The sequence below is a fragment of the Natrix helvetica genome (assembly GCF_964273705.1).
Source record: "Natrix helvetica genome assembly, chromosome: 2".
NCBI lineage: Eukaryota > Metazoa > Chordata > Lepidosauria > Squamata > Natricidae > Natrix > Natrix helvetica.
Genome location: NC_138552.1, coordinates 151,516,790 through 151,542,470, shown reverse-complemented (window position 1 = coordinate 151,542,470; position 25,681 = coordinate 151,516,790). Strand labels below are relative to the sequence as shown.

Here is a 25,681-nt window from a genome sequence, read left to right as displayed (position 1 = left end):
GTCCAGCACCAAGGATTAAAGAGAAATCTGCTGAACAACCTTTCAAGTATGATCATGGGAAAGATACATTATTGTTATTGTTATTATTGCATCAGAAATGGTTGAGGAAGAACAAGAGCTGATTTTTAGGTTCTGGGTCCTTATTTCCAGAAAGGCAAGCGACTGTATAGCATTGTTAGGAAAAAATAAATAAATTCTCCAACTTCTGATTTCATAGCTGGTGGACTTTTTCATTTGGGAGTTTGTATTTACTTATTTATCAATTGTAAAAAAAAGTATGCTTAGTTCTTTCAGTACTTCTGCTATGATGCTAATGAGATCATCTATGATCAGAGGTTTCTGAAAGCAAGGTCTTTTTTTTTTAGAATAAAATAGAATTCTTTGTCATTATGCTGTCAGTTACTTTGCCTAGTATAAAGCATAAATAACTGTACTGTTGATTGTGAATACTCAGACTTTATGTGAACAGAAAGGCAATGTTATGTTCAAATATATTGATAAAATTTCATTCAAAGTAGCATATTTCTGTTCCAATTTCCTCTTCTTCAGAAACATATTAGAAGAACTGATAATAGTGGTTTTGCAAAAAGTATTGAATTCATACCAGCAATATTTTAAAAGGCTCAGCCATGCATTTTCTGTGAACACCCGCACTGAATTCTTTGTATACGTAACTTTTTGCAGATTTGGTTCTTCCATGATTTTGCAAGGTTTAGTCAACTTCTTGCGCAAAGCCCTCCCAGATAAAGAGGTTTTCACATGTGAATATGCAGAAGACATTCTGTGCTCATTTTATTAAAAAAAAAAAAAAGCAGTGAACTCCTAACAACCAAATAAGGCCACCTCATGCACCCAATAATAGAAAATATACTTGATAATTATATTAAAAAATCATTTAAATAAAATCATCTAAGGAGAACATACCATTGATAAAAAATGAATAGTAATAATACAATTGAGAACAACTGCACCAAGCCTTGATGCACTTGTGCTGTGCTCTGTGGTATCCTGTTTCCCCCCCAAAAGACCTCCCCGGATAATAAGCCCAATCGGGCTTTTGAGCGCATGCGCTAAAATAAGCCCTCCCCTAAAACATTCAAATGCATGTGCAGCTGGTCCCCACCATTTTCTGAGGAGAGGGGCGGAACATGCCTACATGCACCTGCCATCCACCTGGATCGGACTCATGGAGGCCGCTCCCGCAAACCCTAGCTACCACGCTCCTTCTCTTAGTGGTGGCCACAAAAAGAGTGGCAGGTCCAGCAATGCTAGGGCCGGCAGGAGTATGCCAGAAACAGAGACAGAACTTACGGCCCCAAGGCTAAGGGGACTCCTGCACCGCAAAAATAATAAGACCTTCCCAAAACTAAGGCCAGGCGCTTATTTTGGGGGTAAAAAAAAAAGACCCTGTCTTATTTTCGGGGAAACACAGTAGTTGGCCCCTCATGCAAACTCTCATGCCCTCCCCCAGTTGGCTTCAGCCACACCAAGTCTCTCTGTCTTCACACTATACTTACACACTTATATACACCAAAACACCCTGTTCCCCACTTACTTGCTTGCCGGCCCGTTTGCAAGCTTTCTAAGCTTGTGATATTCTGTCTGCTTCCTTATTGACCTGGGTTGTTGGAAGCCGACTGAAACTCATGAGGATGCCCTTGCTTAATGACCCAGGAACCTTGCTTAAGGATGGTAACAGGGACTGCCAAGATTGCTGTCATGTACTGATATGATCATGTGGTGTCGCACTTTATGACCACATCACTTAATGATGGAAACCCGATTACTGTTGTTAACCAAGGACTGCCTGCAATGAAATAGCATTTCATTTTGTGCTGAGTGTTCCTTCTTAGGTTTTGAAATTAAAGGAACAGTAAACCGCTTGATCATTTTTCTTTTCAAAATTGTTTTCTGTTCATGTCTGTTACTAAGGTGGTTCATTTTTGAAGGATCATGAACATAGGGAAATTTGAACATACACCTCCTTTTTTCATATTTGGCTTCTCCCTCCTCATCCTCTTTAGTGTGTAGCACAGCAGATTAGATTGTCAAACTATAATTTAGGCGTAGTCACAGCAAGTACTTGCACCTGGCTGAACCTCAAAAAGCTAAGGAGGACTGGATCTACTCGTTGGAAAAACTTCCTGGAAGAAGCCAGCGGCCAACCATTTCTCTACTGTTGCCAAAGGCATGGAAGAAATCTTTAATTAAGAGTAATCTGGTTTGGAGGAGAGTGCCATCAATTGTTCAAATGGACAGAGATCGTGCTAAATAGGAAATTGGAAAGACAGCTCCAGGCAAAAAGCACACTTTCTACACCTGTAAACCCTTATTTGGAAGTTTATCTGAAGTGTGAACTATTGTTTTCTTCCAAGCTGCTACAAAACCAGTTTCTATCATTCGTAGCATTCCCGTATGCATCTCATTAGAAAGCAAATTCTTTTAAATGCAGTGGGTGTTCCTCCCAGATAAAATGATATGGATTACAGCCTCACACAGCTTCTGTGTAGTAGGTCTGTGTTTCAAAGGATCTGTGTTTCAATTTGATTTTTTTTTATGATAACATGTATCATAAACATGTTTTGTTTCCAGAGATTTAATTATATTTTACATTCAATCTTTTGGAGACTAGTAATTAAAAGAATGTCAGTCATATTTCTTATTTTTGTCAGCATGAAATTGGCTGATCTCATTTAGGTACCCTTTTAATTATTAAAGTAATTTAAATAATTAGTTATTACATCCAAATGATAATTTCATAATAATAATGTATTTAATTTTATATTTTCAATTCATTTTAAAATCAATTGAAATACTAAAAACATCTATTCAATTTCCAGTTTTCAATACTGCTGCTGCTTTCTTTCTCCAATAACTACTGACAGCTCCTTCTCCTTTTTGGATAGGTAGTCCCATTGACTTGATCAACACATACTTGACTTTATAATATAATTCCCAACTTTCTTTTACTCGGGTTTTGGAACTTTTAAAATGCCTTGTTTTTCACTGGTATCTTGCAAAGGTAATTTTCAGAAAGAAGAAATTACAATTGTAAGTTTTTTTCTTTCATACTGGCTGATTCTACCCATGTGCTAAGCTAGTCACCGTGGCTTCTAAACAATGGTTTAATGTGTATGCAAATGTGCAAAATTGTTATCTGAGGAATGCATGGTGCCAGAGTGGGATTTCTTTGGCAATTTAGAGTGGTTAGTGGAGCAAAAATGGATGCCTTAAACCTAGCATATTTGAAAACCCATTTTATCTCTTCTAAACAATGTTGGGAAGAGCTCTTGAACTCTTACATAATATGCAATAAGCTATTGTGTCTTATTCAACAAATTATATTTACAACAGAGCATGCCTTAGCGAGCTGTAGCAAAAGAATTGTTTTAAAAGGTGGTTTGTGCTTTTAAGGATCCAGGTTACAACCAGGCCATCTTTCCAGCAATTATTCTACATACAGTAGTGCCAAAGATGCTCTGTTGTGTTATAACTTGTATGTTTTGCTTTAATATCAGTGCAGCTCAAATTTACTCATTTACTCAAATGAACATATTTTGTGTTGAGAATGCCTCTGTTAATTATTGCTGCAGATGTTCTGAGATTGAGGCTTAGATCAAATTAGACCTAGGGTTTTTCAAGTTTAGATCATCAAAACCTATCTGACTCAATATCATTTCTTTTTGACTTTTTATATTTGGTTTTCAGTGATCCTGGAGCCTCCCATTGTTATGTTCTATTCAGGAGAAATGGCTTCTTTTTTTTCTTCCTCTGATTTTGCGTTAAATGTGTTGCTGTATGTGCTGTTGTTTTGGAGGAGCTAGGTTGGAAAGAAGGGAATAGGGCACAGCAGCATTTCTGCCATCTTAATCTTATTCCACCCATCCACTCTGTCCCTTTAAATCTGCCGTCAAATACATTTTCTAAATAGGCACTTCCTCATCTGGAACAGCTTCTATTTTGAATTAATTAACCTGACACATTTGGGATAAAACTCACTTCAACATTCAGGCAAATTACTTTTACAAACAGGAAAGGACAGATGCTCATTATCCATGAGTTCTCACATCATGTAAAGCCATGACGTGATTTTATTAGATTTCAGCTCGAAGAGAGATGGCAGCTTCTATCATTTCAAGGACTGCCATACTGGAAAGGATCAAGGATCCAGAGTGAGTGGATATAAAATCCTTATTTTATGTTGAATGTGACTTTTCCTTGACCCCAAAAGATCATTTGTATTTATCTTAGCAAAAGTATCCCAGTAGATATCGAAGAAATGAAAGAAGAAGGAGAAAGCAGAGACTGGATAGGGCAGGGTTAGGATTAGGGAGAGACAAAGGGGAAAGAAATATAGTGCTGGGGATAATGAAAAAGCAGAAAAACTGGAGAAGGCAAAGGTCCTGGTAACCTGTTTTCCCGAAAATAAGACCTATCCCAAAAATAAGCCTTAGAATGCTTTTATATGTGCGCCTAATATAAGCCCTACCCCCGAAATAAGTCCTACATAAGAGCCTGTGCAGCCAGCTGCACACCCTTTCCGTCTGGTTGCTCATGGTGTCACAGCCACAAAGCAAGGCAGGAGGGGGTGGAGCTGCCCCACGTGCCCTGCACCAACTTATCTCAGGGCCCCCACAGCCAGGCCATCCACGTCCCAACACCACCGACATGGCCATTGGCCCACTTCTGCTTGTGGCTGGAATGGAGCAGGAGATTAAGTGGTGTGTCACAGTCGTGAGACGAGGCAGGTGTCAGGGCATGGATGGGCTGGCTGTGGGGGCCCTGATGTGGGGCACATGGGGCAGCTCCACCCTCTGCCTCACCTTGTGGCCACAACCACATGGGATGCTGCTGGATGGAGCTGCTGGAGCCACTGCCGAAAGGTGAAACAGGTGTCGGGGTGTGAGTGGCCTGAGTGCAAGGGTCTTGATGTAAGCCAGTGCAGGGTGCATGGCAAGGAGAAGAAGTAGGGGGGCCGTACATTGGGGAAAACTAAAACATCCCCCCCAAAAAAATAACCCTTAGTTCATATTTTGGGGCCCTAGACAAAATAAGACCCAGTCTTATTTTCGAGGAAACAAGGTAAGTAGGACAGATTGACAATAGAATATGGAAATCAAAAAGAAGAAGAGAAAGACAGTGGGAGAATGAAAGACCAGAGAAGTTAATTGGGAAAGTGGAGAAAAAGATAAATTCAGAGAGGCAACAGAGAGACAGGAAAACTGATGGGGAGGCAAGGAGCAGGTAGAAAAGATGTGTAGGAATGTGGGGAAAAGACTAGAGGCAGCAGAAAAAACTAATCTCAGGCAAAGCACTGTGTGGATGTAGGGGGAGAGCACATTGTAAGAGGTAAGGGGCAGTTTCTGTCATAGGTGATGATCCCATGAGGTTGCATGCAGTCCATACTTTGCTCATCTGGCTTGGAGTGCGGTAAAATACAGCCAGTGAGGTGTGGCTGTATGGTTTATGGTAGATCATATTGCGTAAAACCCAAGCCATTTTTGGTTTGTTCAATAAATGCCAAGTTAGCTAGTAGCAGCTTTGTGTGCTTGTAGAGATAGACATCTGGCTAAATATGAGTGGGAGTATTTTGATATATTTCCTGGTAAGGTATGCTTTCAGAATGAAAAAAAGAACAGATGAAGTTTCTACTAGCAGTACCATACATTCCTAACATTGCTAATTTGGAAACAAACAGGTCTGGTTATTTTTCTTCCTTCCATCAATTAAAAAAAACACACCATCTTTTTAAAGATTAAGGTCAATAATGTTTTCTGATTAGAACATAAATTCCAGGAAACATATATTTATGCAGTAAGGGACCAAAAAGGATTGTTGAGTTCTCAGGAAGAAAAAAAGGGAACAAAAGCTGTGCAAAAAAAATGTTTTTTTTTTTAAATGTCCACTAACTTTTCCATTTGCAGTGCCAACATAACATTGCATTGATTTAGAAGTACCGGTAGGTTTGCAAAGCACTAAGCCCACTGACTGCAGTTTTAATAAGACCCTTCAGATCACACTCATAATTAAAAGCCCTGGAAACTGATCGCATAACCTTTCTAAAGTTGCTTCACTGGTTTCTAAAAGCTTTTTTTCTTTTAGCCTGGAAAATAAATTGTGTTTCTTGATTCAGTTTTATCTCCTGTTGCCACATTTCAATTCAATTTCTGGCTTTTATTCATTTTTTTAGAGCAGAGGTTGGAACGAAGTTCATTCCGTTACCTGTAGTAGCATGCACAGAAGTCTTTATATAGTAGCAGGAGAAAATAATACATCAAGATAATTTTTGTCCCATTTTCCCCCATCAATATCAGCTATATTCTTAACAATAGAATATACTTTATCTTTGATTATGAATGCCATTAATGTCTGCTTGAGGTCTATTGCTGCAATTTATAAAAGGATTTTTTTTTCTTGCTGTGCATATTATGCAACTGCTCTGTCTTGTTTTACTTGTTAAGCTTTATATGTAATTTTATATTGTTCTGTCAGTTACCAAAGTAATTTGTCTTGAATTCTGTTGATCTGCCATTATTAATATAAAAATTAAATGTTAATTGTAATGTGTGGTATTTAAACATAAGGAATTCCTGCATTTTTTCCCAGTCCTGTTAGGTCTCTTATAAAATTGCATGCTCTATTTTAATTGGTCACCATTAATTTTATTACCAGATGAAAGCCAGATGTTTCCTCTACATGTTAAATTCCATTAGTCAAGTACAGCAGGAAAACTTCCCATAAGTAAATTACTTGCCCATTTTTTATCATAGAAATATAAATCACATCGATATGAGTTGGTTAGAAGAATAATTTGCCACGTTTGGAAAAAAAAATACTCGAGAAAGATGATTTTATTATCATGCCAAAACTTTAAAATTTCACATTGATCCAAACCCACCTCAAAAATAATAATTCAACTTGTGATATATTATTCAAAGACACTGGCTATCTGTATATTGCATTAATTTCTGCAAGTACAACTTTGGTGCACTTAACTGCAGGAGGATTTTTCCTTTCGGAAACATTGGTAACAGAAAATGTCTATATTCTTTACATGCTCTTACTAAGGGATTTCCTTTTTGTTTTGTTTTTCTTTAATTAGGCAAACCGACCTCCTGCAAAGCTCAATCTGTTAACTTGCCAAGTGAAAACAAATCCAGAAGAGAAAAAATGTTTTGACCTCATATCACGTAGGTTTGTTGTTCAGTTTTGTAGGTACTCTGATTTTAGTTAGTTCTACTTACTTCCATATTGTCTCAGAAAATGAATTAACGGGAGATTCTGGTGTTCAGTCCAAATATAATTAAAATATATTTACTGCAGCTTGCTATGTATAAACATTTGTCTTTTCATATATCATTGTACATGTGTGTCTATGAAGCTATCTGTTGCTTTTATCTGTTATCATTGCTTCGCTAACTGTGAGACGCAACTTCATACATTTTTCAAATTGGATTCAACTGTGCTTCCCTGTTGTTGCTACAGAATTAAATCTCAGTCATCATGTAGTATAATGCAGAGGTTGTTTTTTTTTAAAAAAATTGAAAGGCAAATGATAAAATTAGATATAATCGCCATTATAGTTTTTCTTGAGCATAGGGTTTCTTCTTTTATACCAGGAAACGACAGAGCATATTAACAGAGGGTAAACATTTGCTCGCATCGGTGGTGGCTTATTTCTTGCTGCTTGTTTATCACAAAGCCATTGTAAGCAGGGTTACTGTGAAAGAAGACTAATCTGTCCATGCAGGGCAACTTTTATAAAGGAAATGGAAAGGTCACTACAGCTTAAAGGGGGAGTTTTACCTAGCAGCAAAGAACCAAACGGGGAAACCACAAAAATTGAGAGACCAAATGTGGTCAAAAGTGAGAAGTCATAAAAAGAAGAGAGAGTATTTTGAATTTAACAGTAAATAGCTATATATATATTTAGTAACTGCATAGTTCCACATATAACAGCATCCCAGATACTCTGATGCATTATGCAAGGTATTAATGAGATGAGATTCAGCGGATCTTTCTGATATTTAATTGGATTTTATTGATTCGTGTAAATAAGATGCTAGAAATAATAACATTTAAACAGCATTTTCTGTCTTATATACATTCACACACATATAACCGTTTTTATAACAATCCTCCGTTTTTTAGAATTAAAATACAGTTTGGAGTTAGTATTAATGAATTTTTGGTTCTATTGAAACTTTTTAGATATCACCTTCATTATATTCTAAAACTGCTTGGTAGACCACACACTTTTTTGTTAAAATTTTATTGGTTTATCAAAATATAAAATACAGAAATACAAAGAAACATGAAAATAATGACGCGCTTAAAAAATCTTGATATGAACTTCTGAATTAGTGAATACTTTGTTTGTTGACTGTGGTTTGTTCATGAACCTATGCTGATTACTTTGAAGATTGGGTACCTGTTGCAGATGTGCTGATTCTTTCATCTCCTTTTACGTGCATGAATCTTTGCTTCACTATTTGCTTTATTCATAATTGGAATGGTCTCAATACAGTACAGCCATAATTAAGGGTAGTTCAAATCTAAGCCCAATTCAAGACCCCATTATAAGTTTGAAAACAATAGTTGTTGCCAGGATGCACTGAGATATGAAGCTAAATTATTATTGAAATTTTCTTTGGAGGAAAAGAAATAGAGATGAGCAGGGAGACAATGAAATCCTGGCACACATTCATAACACTGATGGTTTATTTTTGTAGTTTTCATGTGTATTTTGATTGATCTTTTGCTGCTTTATTTCTATGCCGATGCTATGCTTTTAGATGGTATATTTTTTGTCAGAAAGGAAATTTATTTGGCCACTCAAAGTGGGTATTTGGTAAATAGTCTGCAGATATAATGTGGACATCAGAAACATTATGGAATCATGTTTATAAATTGTTGAGAAAGACCTATTTTACTCATTTTTGAAGAGCATATTTTTGTCTACTTAAACTATGCGCATATAGACTCTTGATGAATTAGAATTGATTTCCTTCATCACCAGATTCTTATTTTTTTTTATAACAATTACTGTTTGTCACTCCCCAAATGAAGCTACATTTGACATTGTTTATCCATGTCTAGTTTGTTACAAGTAGAAAATTCGTGTCCTGAATTAGATATAATCAATAAGCTAATAAGCAATTCCATGTTACACATCTGAATTACCTTCCCAATTGTTTGATCTCTTATCCAGTGGAACATGTTGCCACATGATGTGGTAGTTTTGCCTTTGCTAAAAGGCCTTTAAACAAAGAGCAGATAGTCATTGAAAATTATCCAGTGGCCCTTTCATTGAAGGGAGTTGGATTTGATATCTTCTATGGTCCTTCCAATCCTATGACCTTTTCTTCAGGCATTGCTCATTTCTTTTGCTACATTCTATTTTGTACACTTTCGTGATAAGCAAAGAAAATTATTAGTTTTTTTAGGTTTTATTAAATTTATAGACCGCCCCCTCTCCCCGTAGGGACTTGGGGCGGTGTACAGACCGTTCGTGTATAAAACAACAAAACATAACATAAAACATCAGACAAAACAACGCACACGTACCGTCTGTATATACAACCCAAACTAATTAAATAATTTTAAAAAATGACTGTAGCTGTCTCTTTTCTTTCTTTTTAATATTGTTTTTATGGACTGAAATATTTAGTCAATAGGTTGGGTCCTACAACTGTTTAGGATTATTGCTTGGGTGTTTTTGTTTTTGCATTGTTAACATAAAGCCCTTGCAATCATCCTGCTTCCGATGAATGTGGATAAAAAGGGGTTTAGTCATAATTTATTTTCTTACCCATCTGAATCTTATTAACTGAGTTTACTCTTAGGCTTAGAACTGTTTCCTTCCCTCCTTGTTTGATTATGCCTAACATCTTTTTCCACATTCATTATAACTTCATTACAGATGCTCATTACGAGAGTTGTGTAGTGCTTCCTGGCATATGGAGGTATAAACCTAGCAGCTATCTAGAAGCCAAAGGAGCTGTGTCTTTTCCCAAAAGCTGCCTGCTCCTCAGAAAAGACATATTTTGTTTAGGAGTGCTAATAGGTACTATATACTTACCACTAGATATTCTGAAATGTCTTGCATTTTTTTTAAGTACAGGTTTTCCTTGAGTTATGATGGTAATTGAGCCTGACAATTAGTTATAAATTGTGATGGTCATAAGGTAATTCACTATGTGATTGAAGGAATGTCACAGTCGTTAAGCCATTAAGTGAACCCATTGATCGTTATGGAGCATCTTTGCAAAACAACAACAACAACAACTGAAAATCACAATCACATGACCATTGGGCACTGCAAATGGCCGTAAATATGGCCCGGTTGCCAAGCAACCAAAATGCAATCACATGACTTGGGGGGGGATGACAACTTCAGTACTACATAAGTAATTTTGGGTGGGTCTGTCATAACTTAAAACACTTGCTAAACGACCGGTCAGAGGTCGGAGGCAGAGAATAGATGGGGACGGGCCCAGTCAGAGGTGGTATTTACCGGTTCTTTGAACTATTCAAAATCTCCGCTACCCGTTCTCCAGAACTGGTCAGAACCTGCTAAATACCACCTCTGGTACAGTTGCTCCCTAAAAGATTTCAGTTTCAGTAAAGGAGCATATTTGTAGCTCAGAGTTGAAATGAGGGGTCCTTGGTGCTCTCTGGGGATGCTTTTTTCTTGCAGACGTTTCATTACTCTAACTAGGTAACATCATCCGTGCTAGTAAGAAGAGCTGTTTGCTGTCAGTTTATATTCTGGTGGCTTCAGTGGTGGTATGCTGCCGGTTCGCACCGGTTCAGGCGAACCGGTAGTGGCGGCCGCGCAAGGCTCCACTCATCCACTCTGACGTCATCATGGACCTTCTGCACATGCCCAGGCATGCACACTTCCACTACTGAACCGGTAGTGAAGAGAATAGAATACCATTACTGGGTGTCTTGCCTGTCTGTGTGGGTGGGGTTGGTCTTTGGGATTCTTTGGCACAGTTTCCTTTTGGAAGGCATTATCTACATTATGTTTATTTGTGTGGAGGATAGACACTGCAACCAGTATTGTTTTTATTTTGTTCTCCACTTATTCAACCTAGATGCTTGATATGGAACTGCCAAGTTCCTAGTATTGGCATTTCTGAGAGGTAATGGGTATTTAGTTTGCTAGACTTTTGGTATTACTTTAGTTGCAAGACTGGGGACTACCATCCACTGGCGATCAAACTTGATAGTAAAAATGTTTTTTTTAAAAAAAGTTTAAAGCGAGTTAGAAAGAACTTTTATGAAAAGAAAGATCAGTATAACTCAGCGGTCCCCAGCCTTTGCAGGTTGGTAGCCCAAATGTGGGGGGGAGGGGAACCAGGCCATGCAAGCTTCTTTAAGCGCATGTACACGTACACCGGCCTGCCACTTGCACAAGTCAAGCTGCGCATGCGTACCAGCTCGCCACTTGTAGGGCCCAGTTCCAAATAGGCCACAGCCTGATATTGGGCCAAGCCTGGGGGTTGGGGATCCCTGGTATAATTGCTCAAACCAAATATCCATTTAGTTAAGAAGACCACAGTAATGTCAGGCAAGATATTTGTTACAAATACCTTGTATTGTATATTGTATACATGTAGTCCTCAACTTACGACCACAATGGAGCCCAAAATTTCTGTTGTTCAGTGAGACATTTGTTGAGAGAATTTTGCCCCATTTTATGACCTTACTTGCCACAGTTGTTAAATGAATCACCACAGTTGATCAGTTAGTAATCCGGTTGTTAAGTCATCCTGGCTTCCCCATTGACTTAGTTTGTCAGCAGATTGCAAAAAGTGATTACATGACCCTGGGACACAGCAATGGCCATAAGTATGAACTATTTGTCAAGCATCTGAATTTTGATCACATGATCATGGGGATGCTACAAAGGTTGTAACTGTGAAAAAGTCACTTTTTTCAGTGTTGTTGTAAGTTTGACCGGTCACTAAATGAACTATTGTAAGTCAAGGACTATCTGCATGGTTATAGGAGTGCTTCTTAGGCCACAAAGACTCATATTCCAGATACAAGGGAAAACAGGATGGAGAAATAATCAAAATGTTATTGAGAATGACTTGTAAAATATGTACTAACCTTTTTTTATTCTAGCTAGTGCTGAGCAAGATGAAAAAAATATTGCTCTTATACAGGTGAAACTCGAAAAATTAGAATATCGAGCAAAAGTTCATTTATTTCAGTAATGCAACTTAAAAGGTGAAACTAATAGATGAGATAAGACTCATTACATGCAAAGCAAGGTAGTTCAAGCCGTGATTTGTCATAATTGTGATGATTATGGCTTACAGCTCATTAAAACCCCAAATCCATCATCTCAGAAAATTAGAATATTACATGCAATCAATAAAACAAGGATTGTACATAGAACAATATCGGACCTCTGAAAAGTATAAGCATGCATATGTATTCAGTACTTGGTTTGGGCCACTTTTGCAGCAATTACTGCCTCAAAGCGGCATGGCATGGAAGCTATTAGCCTGTGGCACTGCTGAGGTGTTATGGAAGACCAGGATGCTTCAATAGGGGCCTTCAGCTCTTCTGCATTGTTCAGTCTCATGTCTCTCATCTTTCTTTTGGGAATGCCCCATAGATTCTCTATGGGGTTCAAGTCAGGCAAGTTTGCTGGTCAATCAAGCACAGTAATCCAAGAGTCATTGAACCAGATTTTGGTGCTTTTGGCAGTGTGGGCAGCTGGAAAACGAAGTCAGCATCCCCATAAATCTCGTCTGCAGAAGGAAGCATGAAGTGCTCCAAAATCTGATAGACGGCTGCGTTGACCCTGGTCTTAATGAAGCACAGTGGTCCAAAGTCCTGTTGCTCAGTGGTCCAAAGTCCTCTTTTCTGATGAGAGCAACTTTTGCATCTCATTTGGAAACCAAGGACCCAGAGTATGGAGGAAGAATGAAGAGGCCAACCAAGCACAGTAATCCCACGGTCATTGAACCAGTTTTCTGTGCTTTTGGCAAAAGTTGCTCTCATCAGAAAAGAGGACTTTGGATCACTAACCCTGTTTAGCGTATAGGGCAGTGATTTAAACCCAAATAATGACATCACTTTTTAATAAATGAGTTAATTAAGTGTTCATTAAAACATTTAATTTGAATAAATAACATGTGTTTATTCGTAAAATGAAATACATAGAACAATGAGAAATTTTATTATTTTATAGATGACAGAACATATCATTTCCAAGCAGAGGATGAACAGGACTGTCAAATGTAAGTTGCATTAGTGTGTAGGTAGTCCTCATTTAGTGATCGCAGCTGGGACTTGTAACTTGTTCATTAAATGAAGCTGTCACTAACTGAAATTGAAATTGATCTAATTTCAGAGATATTTCCAGCATTTATAACAAACATATTTCCTATTTCTCAGTTTCTTTTTATGTGATTTCTAATCCATCCCTAGAAAATTGACTTGAAAGGAATTTGTTGGCTCTCAGTTATTTTTTGGTTAGCCTAACCTCAACTTTTGAAAACCTTCTGTCTTTTATTTAAATTTCGTTCTGTGTGGATGGTAGGAAACTGTCAGTTCCATTTCGCACCATAATATATGTTTTTATTTTTCAAGTTGGATATCTGTACTGCAGAATAGTAAAGAAGAAGCTTTAAATAATGCCTTCAAAGGTGATGATAATACGGGAGAAAACAACATTGTCCAAGAACTGACAAAAGAAATAATATCTGATGTGCAAAGAATGCCTGGAAATGACATGTGTTGTGACTGTGGCGCACAAGGTGACTTTAAAATCTCATAAAATTACTGTCTTTTCCCTTCTTGTCTAGGCAGGAAACAGCGGTGAAAACAATGCCTGAATCCTCAGTATGCAGCTCAAGGACTTCGTAAACAAACAAATACTGTAGGATGAAATAGTTTTCTGAGAACTCGCAAGACAAGGGCAAAGAAGAGTGTTTTAAGGAAACAAAGGGATATTTAGGAAAAAGTATATAGCTTAAGAATCAGGCAGGGTGGGGGGCAGATTTGATAGTTCCTGCTATAAAGGAAAAGCTATCAATTGTATATAATACTGTCAAAAAAGTATCAGTCAAGAAAATTAATTACAAATAGGCCCTTTGTTGGTATTTAGCATCTTTGTATTTATATACAGTATAAATTCAAGTACTTCGTGATGAACTAGCCCTTACATAATTTTCATTTCTATGAATAAAACAGTCAAATTGCTGCTGGTAAAGTCTATTGAATAGATGGTTTCAGCACCTTGTCCAAAGTTGGAATCATTGCTGTTACCTTTTTCTCTTCTAGATCCAACCTGGCTCTCAACAAATTTGGGCATTTTGACTTGCATTGAATGTTCAGGAATACATCGAGAACTTGGGGTCCACTATTCCAGAATGCAGTCGCTTACATTAGATGTGCTGGGTACATCTGAATTGCTGGTAAATTAAAAGTAGTTCTATCAACAACAACAAAAAACTCTTAGGGTCAGCATAAGTGTGTCTTCTATTTTTGTAGGCTTCATCCCATAGCAACCTTCTATCAGAGAGGAAAACCTACTAAAGTGGTTTTCTCTCCTTAAAAATCCACTGAATTTTCTACTATATAAGATAGCTACAAACAGCTCAAAGAAGTGGGAAGAAGAAAAATCCATTTACATGTTTATTGAAAAACTCTTCAGATTCTTTGAGATTTAGTCCATATTTTTAAATGTTATCTTAAAATGTCTGCAATACATTAAAATAAACATATTTCAGTAAAATGCCATTTTTATTGGAGAAAGGAAATGTCCGTACCTCACAAAAATCTGGTACAGGAAAATGGACTTTCGTCTTTGCAGTAATAGAGATTATATTTGTGTGATGATATTATTATGCGAATGATGTAAATCGCAAAGGAACTTGGTCCATTGTATATAAAAGGAATTGTACTGAAGTCTAGAAAATGGAAATTCCACTATAGAGCAATGTTATTTTCAAATAAACCTGCAGAGGTAATACTAGGTCCTTGTTTAATCTATCTTATTTTATTGAAATGTTTTTAAAAAACTGTGCTTGTAAAGTAAAATTTACAGATGCAGAATTCAAATGTTCAGGATTTTTGATGCCTCAAATTGAAGATAATTGGGTTTAAGTAGCCACTGGGTTCATTCACGTGGTTTGTTGACATTTATCTTAATAGCTTGCTAAGAATATCGGGAATGCAGGATTTAATGAGATTATGGAATTTTGTCTGCCAGCAGATGAACTAGTCAAACCCAATCCAAGTAGCGATATGTAAGTATGAAAGATGGAATGTTCAGAGTGATACCTGTGTTGGTTGTGGCGTAATGTGTGAATGGAGTTAATATGAGTTTTATCTTAGCGGCGCCAAGGAGTAGGGCCTTCTCTGTGATGGGCCCAACCCTCTGGAATGACCTCCCCCCCGACATTAGAACCACCACCAACTTCCGCTCCTTCCGACAAAAATTGAAGACACACCTGTTCCGATTGGCTGGCCTGGCATAATCATAACTGCTACCTCCTGGCAAACACATTTCTTAACTGGTTTTTTAGGGAATTGTTTTTTAAATTTAATTTTATGGGATATTTGTTGGGGTTTTAAATTATTTACTCAGCTGTACAGTTCTTTAAACCTTTTTTATCCTCCTTCGTCTCTATCTATTTAATAATTTTAATTGTTTAATTTTATAGTTATTTATATGATGTATTTCTGATAGGGACTGTACACAGCCCCGAGTCCCTTTCGGGAGAGGGGGCGGTCTATAAGCGCTCAGTAAATAAATAAATAAATAAAAATAGTGATTTAAGAGCAATCTCTTAAAAGAGATTGCTTCTTCTAGCTCTACTGAATCTTAAAAGCTAAAAGAGAAAATTGGCCCTTTTCAGATAAGAGGTTCTGCTGATGTCTTAAGTCATACAGGGATGAATCAAGAATTAGACCATCTGCCCCATTTGCACAAAACATACAAAACAAACCTTTTGAATCCTATGCAATTTCTATAATTATTTACTACGGTAGTTATCACATCTAGTAATAACTGTTGGTTACTACTGATTTAAATCAAAGCAAATGATAACCTCTTCCCCAAGACAGTATGCGAGATATTAAAATAGCGATTAGTAGTATGAAAACTAATTTGGAAATAAGAATCTGTTAATTGCTGAAAAATTCTGGCGTGTCAAGGAGAAGGGAATGATGGGAGTTTTTTCCCTCTAGAAATCTATAAATAGTCACCTGGCAATCTTAAAATCACTATAGTCCTTTTTTTTCCTGACAGAACTACCTTTTCCACTTTGCAGGCAAAGTTTCTTCAAAGTCTAGGCATGCACAGGAGATTGCGTATGTGAGCAGGGAGTAGAAAGCTTGTTGTAGAAGCAGACTTTTGTTCGGTTCTGCCCATGCCAATTGGAATTGGATGTTATGCTGAAAGAATTTCCCTTATTATGGTAGTGTCTTCAGCATCCCTTCCACTTTCAAAATCAGTTCTGGAGAGTTGAGGGACTTTCTACAGCAGATTTTGGACACATGGGAAACTTTAGGGCATCAGTTTTCAGATTTTGCAATTTCAAGATGTGTGGATTTCAGCTCCCAAAATTCCCTTGCTAGCAAGCAACCATGGCGATTCTGAATTTGTAGCAGATTTTCTGTTAATTCCATATTAGCAGTAAACTGTTAAACTTTCAAGACTTAACAGACTTCCGGTAAAAAAGAGCATTAGAAGAAGGTTTTTTCCTAAATTCAGTCTAGAAATCTCCCTTGAATAATTTAGGGAACATATCTGTTGAATTGATTATCAGTTGTTTCAAGTAGCTGGGGAAATGAAGACCACTTACAGGCATTTATCTCCACATATTTGGATCATTGTTTTCCAGTGGATAAATCAATGCTCACAACTGCAACACATTCACAGATTGTCAAGAGGAGGGAAAGGTCATTACAATACTGCAAATAAAATCCATGACGTTTATATGAGCCATTTTTTAAAATTAAGATTTATGAATATCATTATGTATTTTGCAGAACAAGTATTTCAGCTCTTCATCGTGCACCATTTTACAGTGTATGCCATATCTCATTTCAGGAATGCTAGAAAAGATTATATTAATGCCAAATATATTGAAAGAAAATATGCAAGGAAAAAATACACTGATAATGTGACTAAGCTACAAAACCTTTGTGAAGCAGTCAGAGCAAGAGACATCTTTGGACTCGTTCAAGTGTATGCTGACGGGGTGGATCTAACCGAGAAAATTCCATTAGCAAATGGTCATGTATGTACAGAAACCCTCTGTTAATCAAGTTTTGAACACATGCTCTATTTTTAAAAATTAGATCAGAAGAAGCAAAGAAGCAACAGATGGAAACTAATCAAGGAGAGAACCAACTTAGAACTAAGGAGAAATTTCCTGACAGAATAATTAATCAGTGGAACAACTTGCATCCAGAAGTTGTGGATGCTCCCAACATTGGAAGTTTTTAAGAAGAGATGGGACAACCATTTGTCTGAAATGGTATAGGGTTTTCTGGCTGAGCAGGGGATTGCACTAGAAGACCTCCAAGGTCCTTTCAACTCAGTTATTCTGTTATTGTGTTGGGTCAGTGATGGCGAAACTTTTTTGGCTCCCGTGTCAAAAGCGGGGGGGAGCGCAGGGGGGTCGTATGCGGGCGTGCCACACCCATAATGCTATGCGCGTGACACCTCCCACGCGCATGTGCACGCAACCATTGACAAACAGACACACCCACCCTGCTTTTGCCTCAGTTTTTTCGCCCTCCCCAAGCTCCAGAGGCTTCCCTTGGGGAAGGCGAAAACAGCCTCGTCTGAATGCCCTCCGGAGGCCTCAGGAGCTTCCCTGAAGCCTCTGGAGGTCAAAAACAGGGAACCCAGAAGTTCGGGAATTGTGACTTCCGGTTTGTCCATATGGCGATATTTATTTCTATTGTTTATTCTTGCACTGAAAGGAGATTAATTGGCTAAATAATATTTTAGATTCTGTGTCTTCTTTGACTACAGCTGAACAACACCATCTAAAAATGTTCTTTGTCTTTTCCTATAAAGCTAAATTATTGAGATAGTAATATCCAATTAAAACACTCCATTCTATAGCCATGTTTTTGCTTAAGTAATTTAGCTCATCTATAGTAGTTTGGAAGCTTTTAATATTACAGTGTAAAACATTGTAAATAATGTTCCATATTACATCTTTCTCCAAATGCATACATATCATGTATACCTCCATTGAGTTAGGCGTGAATTTTGTTGTTTACCTTTGTCTTTAAATTTCAGCATCATTGAATGCAGCTAATCCAGAATTTTAAGAACCATTGGTGCAGTTTTGGAAACAAGCCTGTATAGAAAACATTTCAAAAGTTATTTTGTATATCAGGAAAATGGATACATAAATGTGTATATCCTGTCTTGGGAGAAATGAGAATGAAAGTGCACACTAATTTTTATATAGGCTTTGAAGTTGTATTCTGACCATTTATACAATGGGATACAACAGTCTTGAAGGGCAGAATGTATTCTAAATTGAACATGACTAATCTTAGCCTCCTTAATGTTTGCCCTCATCTTGAAATATTAAAATGACCTGGAATCTAAATAGTGTAGGATTATTATTCATTAAATGTTAATGTTAGTGTTAATTATCCTGAACCAGAGGCTCCCACCTCTTCCTAGCACAGCTACCCTTTCAGTCAATGTAAAGGTCCTTCCATCTTGCATATGATCTTGCATATTACTATGTAATGCATAGATTAGTTACCAGTTTTCTTATTTTGCAATCCATACTGTCCAGTTCATCTTACGTCTACTTATTATATTTTTATCTCTGTGAGGTGGGTAAGGCTGAAAGAAAGTAACTGGGCCAGTCTCCTAGCTGGCTTTCATGCCTAGAGGAGGACTAGAACTTACCATCTCTTAGTTTCTAGGCAGACACTGTCACCACTACACCAAACTGGTTCTCATATACAGTGTTGTGGTGATTTGGTGAAGTCTCTTTTTTGTTTAGCTTACAAAATCAAACACTACTTTCTAGTATCACCATTTAATTTATCAATTGACTGTTGTCAGTTCTCTGCCATTTAGGTAGCAGAGAAGGCACTTTTTTTAAAAAAAATGTGATTGTTGACCTTCAACATCTATTAATGAAACACTTCAAAGCAAAACAAGAATTTATGAGGCCCCGGGGTTAATCCTCTAAAATAGACCCAGGGTAACACAAAGGAAAATAAATAGAGGGTGCCTCTTAATTTTGCCTTATCTTCTTGATTTTGGCCACTGTACTCAAATCTGGCTTTCAAGTAATTTTGAAAGCTAAATTTGAATACAATGGCCAAAATTGTATGGTGCAACAATAAATCATAGACTCAAAACTTATTTTTAAACATGTTTTTGCTTGGCACTGGTTAGAAGACTTTTATTATTATTATTATTTCAGGAACAAGATGAAACTGCCCTTCATCTTGCCGTGCGATCGGTAGATCGGACTTCACTTCACATAGTTGACTTCTTGGTACAGAACAGGTGGGCCATCTGTGACTAAATACTTGTTTGCATATCAGTTTCATTACTCAGAATTGAAGAAAGGACCCTTTCATTAAATGTTAAGTTTGATGGAAACAACTGTCTGAATATCTCGAATCAAGCAAGCTTTGGAGAACCTTCTATGCCATTACATGCCAAGTAATTTTGTTCCCTCTCCTCCTGTGCAGTTGCAATGTTGACAAGCAGACGTGTAAAGGCAGCACAGCTCTGCATTACTGCTGTTTAACAGATAATGTGGAGTGCCTGAAACTGCTCCTGAGAGGGAAGGCTTCAATTGAAATAGGTAAAGGAGTGTTAGGAACATAAAGGTCTGAGGTAAATTTGTTGCTGTTCGTTCTCTCTCTCTCTCTCTCTCTCTCCCTCCCTCCCTCCCTCCCTCCCTCTCTCTCTCTCTCCCTCCCTCCCTCCCTCCCTCCCCCTCCCTCCTTCCCTCCCTCCCTCTCTGTCTCTCTCTCTCTCACACACACACACACACACATATTATTGAACCATATGTCTAAAAGATAGAAAATTTGAACTCTCAGGCAATGGGTATAAAATATCACAGTTTTATATGACCTCATTCCCAATGTCACAGGAATCAGATGGCAATATATGACTCTATAAAGTGAGAAAAATGTTCAGTTCATTATCCTATTTTTTAATGTGGACACTGCACTAAACATGAATTAGTCCCATGGGTAAATTCACACACACACACACACACACACACACACAATGTGCCAGTATATGTTTTGTATTTTGGTTCCCTTAATCTTCATCCAGTATGACCCTCTGATGAGAGAGATATAGGAGGTGCACACTAAAATATATGGAGCCACCATGTTAAAGAAAGCAAATTAAAATACGTAGCAACTAATATGTCTGTCTTTGGCTGGACTGTTCCTAATATTATTTTCATTTTGTAAGCTACTTATACTGCATTTTTAGTAATATAAAGTAGCAAATAAACTTTTCCTTTCATTGATTTATAGCAAATGAAGCTGGCGAAACACCACTTGATATAGCTAAACGCTTAAAGCATGCACACTGTGAAGAGCTGGTAAGATTTTGATTTATGCATAATGATCTTCCCTTACATTAGCTGAGTAGCCATGATATATAATCTATTATATCTTTGGACAACTCCTTCCATGTACACAACCATATGTGGAGGGAGTACATTTGAATTACAATGCAGTTATTAGTGTCACATAATAGTACAGTGATGACAAACCTTTTTTGGCTCGCGTGCCACAAGTGGGGGGAGTGCAGGGGGGTCGAGTGCAGGCGTGCCGCACCCATAATGCAACGCGTGCCCCCCCAGTGCGCATGCGCGCACAACGCGTGACCCCCCCATTTTTACATGCTTTTTTTGCCCTCCCCAGGCTCCAGGGGCTTTATAGGAGCCTCCCCCGACTCCCCGGAGGCCCTCCGGAGGCTTCAGGGACCGGGTTGCTTCGGTCAACTTCTGGTTTGCTCGGAGGGTGGTTTTAAGCGCTCCAAAGGCATCAGGGAAGCCTCGGATGGTCCCTGAAGCCTTCGGAGCGCTTAAAACCACCCTCCGAGCAAACCGGAAGTGACTCCCGGGTTGCTCGGAGGGTGGTTTTAAGCGCTCCGAAGGCATCAGGGAAGCCTCGGACGGTCCCTGAAGCCTTCGGAACGCTTAAAACCACCCTCCGAGCAAACCGGAAGTGACTTCCGGGTTGCTTGGAGGGCCGTTTTAAGCGCTCCGAAGGCGTCAGGGAAGCCTCGGACGGGCCCTGAAGCCTTCGGAACGCTTAAAACCGCTCTCCGAGCAAACCGGACGTGACTTCCGGGTTGCTTGGAGGGACGTTTTAAGCGCTCCGAAGGCGTCAGGGAAGCCTCGGACGGGCCCTGAAGCCTTCGGAACGCTTAAAACCGCCCTCCGAGCAAACCGGACGTGACTTCCGGGTTGCTCGGAGGGTCGTTTTAAGCGCTCCGAAGGAGTCAGGGAAGCCTCGGACGGGCCCTGAAGCCTTCGGAACGCTTAAATCGACCCTCCGAGCAACCCGGAAGTCACTTCCGGTTTTCTCGGAGGGTGGTTTTAAGCGTTCCGAAGGCTCCAGGGACGGTCCCTGAAGCCTCCAGGGGGCGGGGGAGGCTCTTTTCGCCCTCCCCAGGCTCCTATAAAGCCTCTGGAGCCTAGGGAAGGCGAAAAATAGCTTTTAAAAAGGTAAACTCAGCTGGCCAGCGCGCACATGCGCGCTGGCCAGCTGACAGGGCAATGCCTCGCGTGCCCTGACAAATGGCTCCGCGTGCCACTTGTGGCACGCGTGCCATAGGTTCACCATCACTGTAATAGTATGTAAATAATGTTATTGCTGGACCCTCAATTGGATGTTTCTTATTTGCTCTATAAATAGGACTTCACGTTCAAAACCTTTAGAAATTTCTTCAAATATCTTCAACATAATTTTTCCCTTAAAAAAGAAAGGGATAGAAAATAACTTGGTTCCAGGTCTGTTTAAAGGTTTGGAATTTAAGTTGTTGACATCGACTGGGTTCCATAAAGCCTAACTTTGGTCCTTTAGCTTACTCAGGCTCTGGCTGGAAGGCTTAATTCTCATGTTCACGTAGAATATGAATGGCGGTTACTTCACGAAGACTTAGATGAAAGTGATGATGATGTGGATGAAAAACTGCAGGTACGTATTCAAACATTTCATGATTTTATTGAAGCACATTTAAATACTTCTAATTTCTCAGGTAACAGGCTACAGGTAGTTCTCGACTTATGACCACAATTGAGCCCCAAATATTGTTAAGCAAAACAGTTGTTAAGTGAGTTTTTCCCCCATTTTACGATCTTCCTTGTCATACTTGTTAAGTGAATCATTGCAGCTGTTAATTAGTAACATGGTTATTAAGTGAATTTGGCTTCCCTATTGACTTTGCTTGTCAAAAGATTGCAAAAGTTGATCACTTGGTCCTGGGATACCTGAGCAACCATCATAAATACATGCCACTTGTTAAGCATCTTAATTTTGATTATGTGACCCGGGGAATGCTGAAATGGTTGTAAGTGTTAAAAAGGGATCATAGACCACTTTTTCAGTGCCATTGTAACTTCAAACGGTCACTAAATTAATGGCTATAAGTTGAGGACTACCTGTATGGCAAATGAGACAAGCAAAAAAGGAATAAATAAGGAGCAAGCAATTTTTCCTGTCCATTACACAATTTTGAGAATATCAGTGATTGCTGTCCAAAATCATGATACGGTTACAGACTCACAAATTGCTGCTGTGGTTGGTATGTCATTCACCAAAACTCCCATTTATCAGATTTTTTTTTTACATAAAAGTTTTTTATTTTTTCCTTTCAAATACATTCACAAATATACATTCTTGTAAGTACTATTAACATTTATCTATTAAGAAAACACAGTTGGGGTCACTTTCTTGCCACCCCATATCTCCATCTTGTTTTGCAACAACCCTACTCCTTCCATCTTCTCAACCTTCATTCTCTGCCTTCTTCTTTCCTCCTCTCCTCCTTCTTTTCTTCTTCTCCTCTGTTTCCCCCACTCCTCCTTTCTTCTTCTTCCTTCTTGCCCTCTCTCCTACTCTTACTTCCCCTCCCATCTCAAATCTTATTAGATTAAGGGCTGTTGATACACAACTAATAGTACTAATTTGAAAGCATGATTGAATGTTACCAGCTTCATTTGCCTTATGCCACAACAAAGTTGTGTACTTACATTGATAGCATGGACACAAAAATACTTCACAACGTGGCTGTCTTTTGAATTCTTCTTTCTTTTACAGCAAGCCAGCCCTAGTCGAAGAGAGGACAGACCTGTAAGTTTCTATCAGCTAGGATCAAGCCAGCTTCAGCCTAATGTCGCCTCTCTGGCAAGAGATGCTGCCAATGTAGCCAAGGACAAGCAGAGAAGTTTTATGCCAAGCCTGTTACAAAATGAGACCTATGGAGCCGTTCTCAGTAGCAGCCCACCTCCCGTTCAACCTGCAGCACCTGTTACCAATGCACCACCCTTGCCACCCAGAAATATTGGGAAAGGTACTAATGCTCTCATATTTGACAAGATGATGAACGGCTGGAAACTGTTCGGTTCTCTTTTTTTCCCTTTGAAGGTGTGGGATTGATTGTCAATTTGTCCAAATAAATATTAACAATATGCATCGCTTCCTTTTAACTTGGAATTAAATTCCTCTGTATACTCAAAATAGAGAAGGGGGAAAAAGTATGCCAAAATTAAATGCTATATTAGAATTAGGCTGTCATTTTTCAGGAAAAAAAGCATCAGACAACAAAAGCAAACATACAGTAGTAAAGTTTTTATTACAACTTTTGTTGTATTAGTAGATATCACATAGGATTTCTAATTTATATCAACAAATGGTTCCATTAATTGTGTTGTTTGAAGATGCAAATGAATGTAGAAGCCAGAACATAATGCCATCAACAATACAAATATTTACATCATTTCTCAATGTAGAAATTTGGGTTTTCTTGCTATGAACAACAGCTCTATTCTAAAGTAGGATATTTGATCTACCGCTTATTTTCTATTGATTTTAGTGGCCAAATTGCTGTGTATAAATAGCTTCTTTTGGAAATAAATGTGACATATGCAGTGCAGCTTGCAAATCTAAATCTCCCCGGATTTCAATTTCTCTAATTGGACCCTGTCATAAATTCTGCAGTTCTGACCTTGTAATAATTAACAGTAGAGATTATTGTTTACAATATGTGGCTTGTGCTTAGAGAGGCTCCTTAATTTAGTGGCTTTCTTTGATAGTGTAAGTGTATCAGTTGTACAAAGAATCATGGGAAAATGTTTGTCAGCTTTTGAAATAATATTCTAGTTTTGGTCAAATGCTCAATTGAAGATGTAGAAACCAAACAGAGAAGGAACAAGAAGGAAAAAAGGAAGAATTTTCACTCCCTACAAGTTGGAACTATTCCACATAATGGGTTACATCTGATTTTCAACATTAATTTACAGTGTTGTATAATTTATGAATAAGAGCAATCAGATTTCAACCTTTTGTCCAGATCTTCCTTCTCGTTCAGTGTTTTATTCAATAAATGAAATTGAAAATGAGTTTAAAATCCAAAATGCAACGTAAAGTTTAATAGCTGAAAATATCTGAAGGTCACTTGGAATTTTTCCCTTGGAGGGCTTCGTGTGCTTTTTATTTTTATGACAAGAATATGCACTCAGATAGATAATCTTATTTCACTTCTTCACAATAGCCTGAACATATACAGGTAGTCCTCTACTTATGACCACAATGGAGCTTAAAACTTCCATTGCTAACCAAGACAGTTCTTAAGTGAGCGTTGCCCCATTTTATGATCTTTCTTGCCACAGGTGAATCACTACAGTTAAGTTAGTAACACAGTTATTAAGTGAATCTGGCTTCCTCATCGTCAGACATTCGCAAAAGGTGATCACATGACCCCAGGACACTGCAACGGTCATAAATACATGCCAAGCGTCCGAGTTTTGATAACATGACCATGGAGATGGTGCAGTGGTCGTAAGTGTTTAAAAATGGTCATAAGTCACTTTTTTCAGTGCTGTTGTAACTTTGAATAGTCACTAAACAAATGGTTGTAAATTGAGGACCACATATACCGTATTTTTCAGAGTATAAGACACACCTTTTTTTCCTCTAAAAGCGTGTGGAAATGTTGGTGCATGTTATATACCGAATGCAGCCATTTTTGGCCTCCTAAAGCCCCACCCCCGCTAATAATAATAATAAATATTTATTTCTTAGCCGCACCCTCTCCCGAAGGACTCGGGGCGGCGTACAACAAAACATAGGAAATAAATATATCGACATACATATAACAAAACATATACCAAGACATATACATGACATATACAAGGAGGAGGTGAACTGATAGATAAAAACAAGTAAAAACACAATGTTTAACAACCCCTAAATAAATTGAATGCAATTAAAATACCCCAAATAAAAAAACCCGTCAGGAGCGATATAGTTGGATCAAAGTTGAGCCAGGCCAGCAACTTGAAAAAGGTGGGTCTTGAGCTTTACACGAAAGGAGCGGAGGTCAGAGGTATTCCTAATATCCGGAGGGAGGTCATTCCACAGGGCTGGGCCCGCCACAGAGAAGGCTCTACTCCTA

At 38.3% G+C, this 25,681-nt stretch overlaps 1 protein-coding gene across 2 annotated transcripts in view; it reads left to right on the top strand.

Moving 5' to 3' along the window:
• ASAP2 (ArfGAP with SH3 domain, ankyrin repeat and PH domain 2) overlaps window positions 1–25,681 on the top strand; it is a 108,422-nt gene that overhangs the window by 70,861 nt on the left and 11,880 nt on the right. For both annotated transcript variants that reach the window (XM_081945041.1, XM_081945042.1), the window contains exons 12-22: window positions 7,103–7,190; window positions 13,217–13,265; window positions 13,618–13,784; window positions 14,311–14,444; window positions 15,184–15,278; window positions 17,087–17,276; window positions 19,449–19,534; window positions 19,723–19,838; window positions 20,530–20,597; window positions 22,090–22,203; window positions 23,326–23,578. In XM_081945041.1, coding sequence (XP_081801167.1) covers window positions 7,103–7,190; window positions 13,217–13,265; window positions 13,618–13,784; window positions 14,311–14,444; window positions 15,184–15,278; window positions 17,087–17,276; window positions 19,449–19,534; window positions 19,723–19,838; window positions 20,530–20,597; window positions 22,090–22,203; window positions 23,326–23,578 — 1,360 coding nt within the window. The remainder of the gene's footprint in view (window positions 1–7,102; window positions 7,191–13,216; window positions 13,266–13,617; window positions 13,785–14,310; window positions 14,445–15,183; window positions 15,279–17,086; window positions 17,277–19,448; window positions 19,535–19,722; window positions 19,839–20,529; window positions 20,598–22,089; window positions 22,204–23,325; window positions 23,579–25,681) is intronic.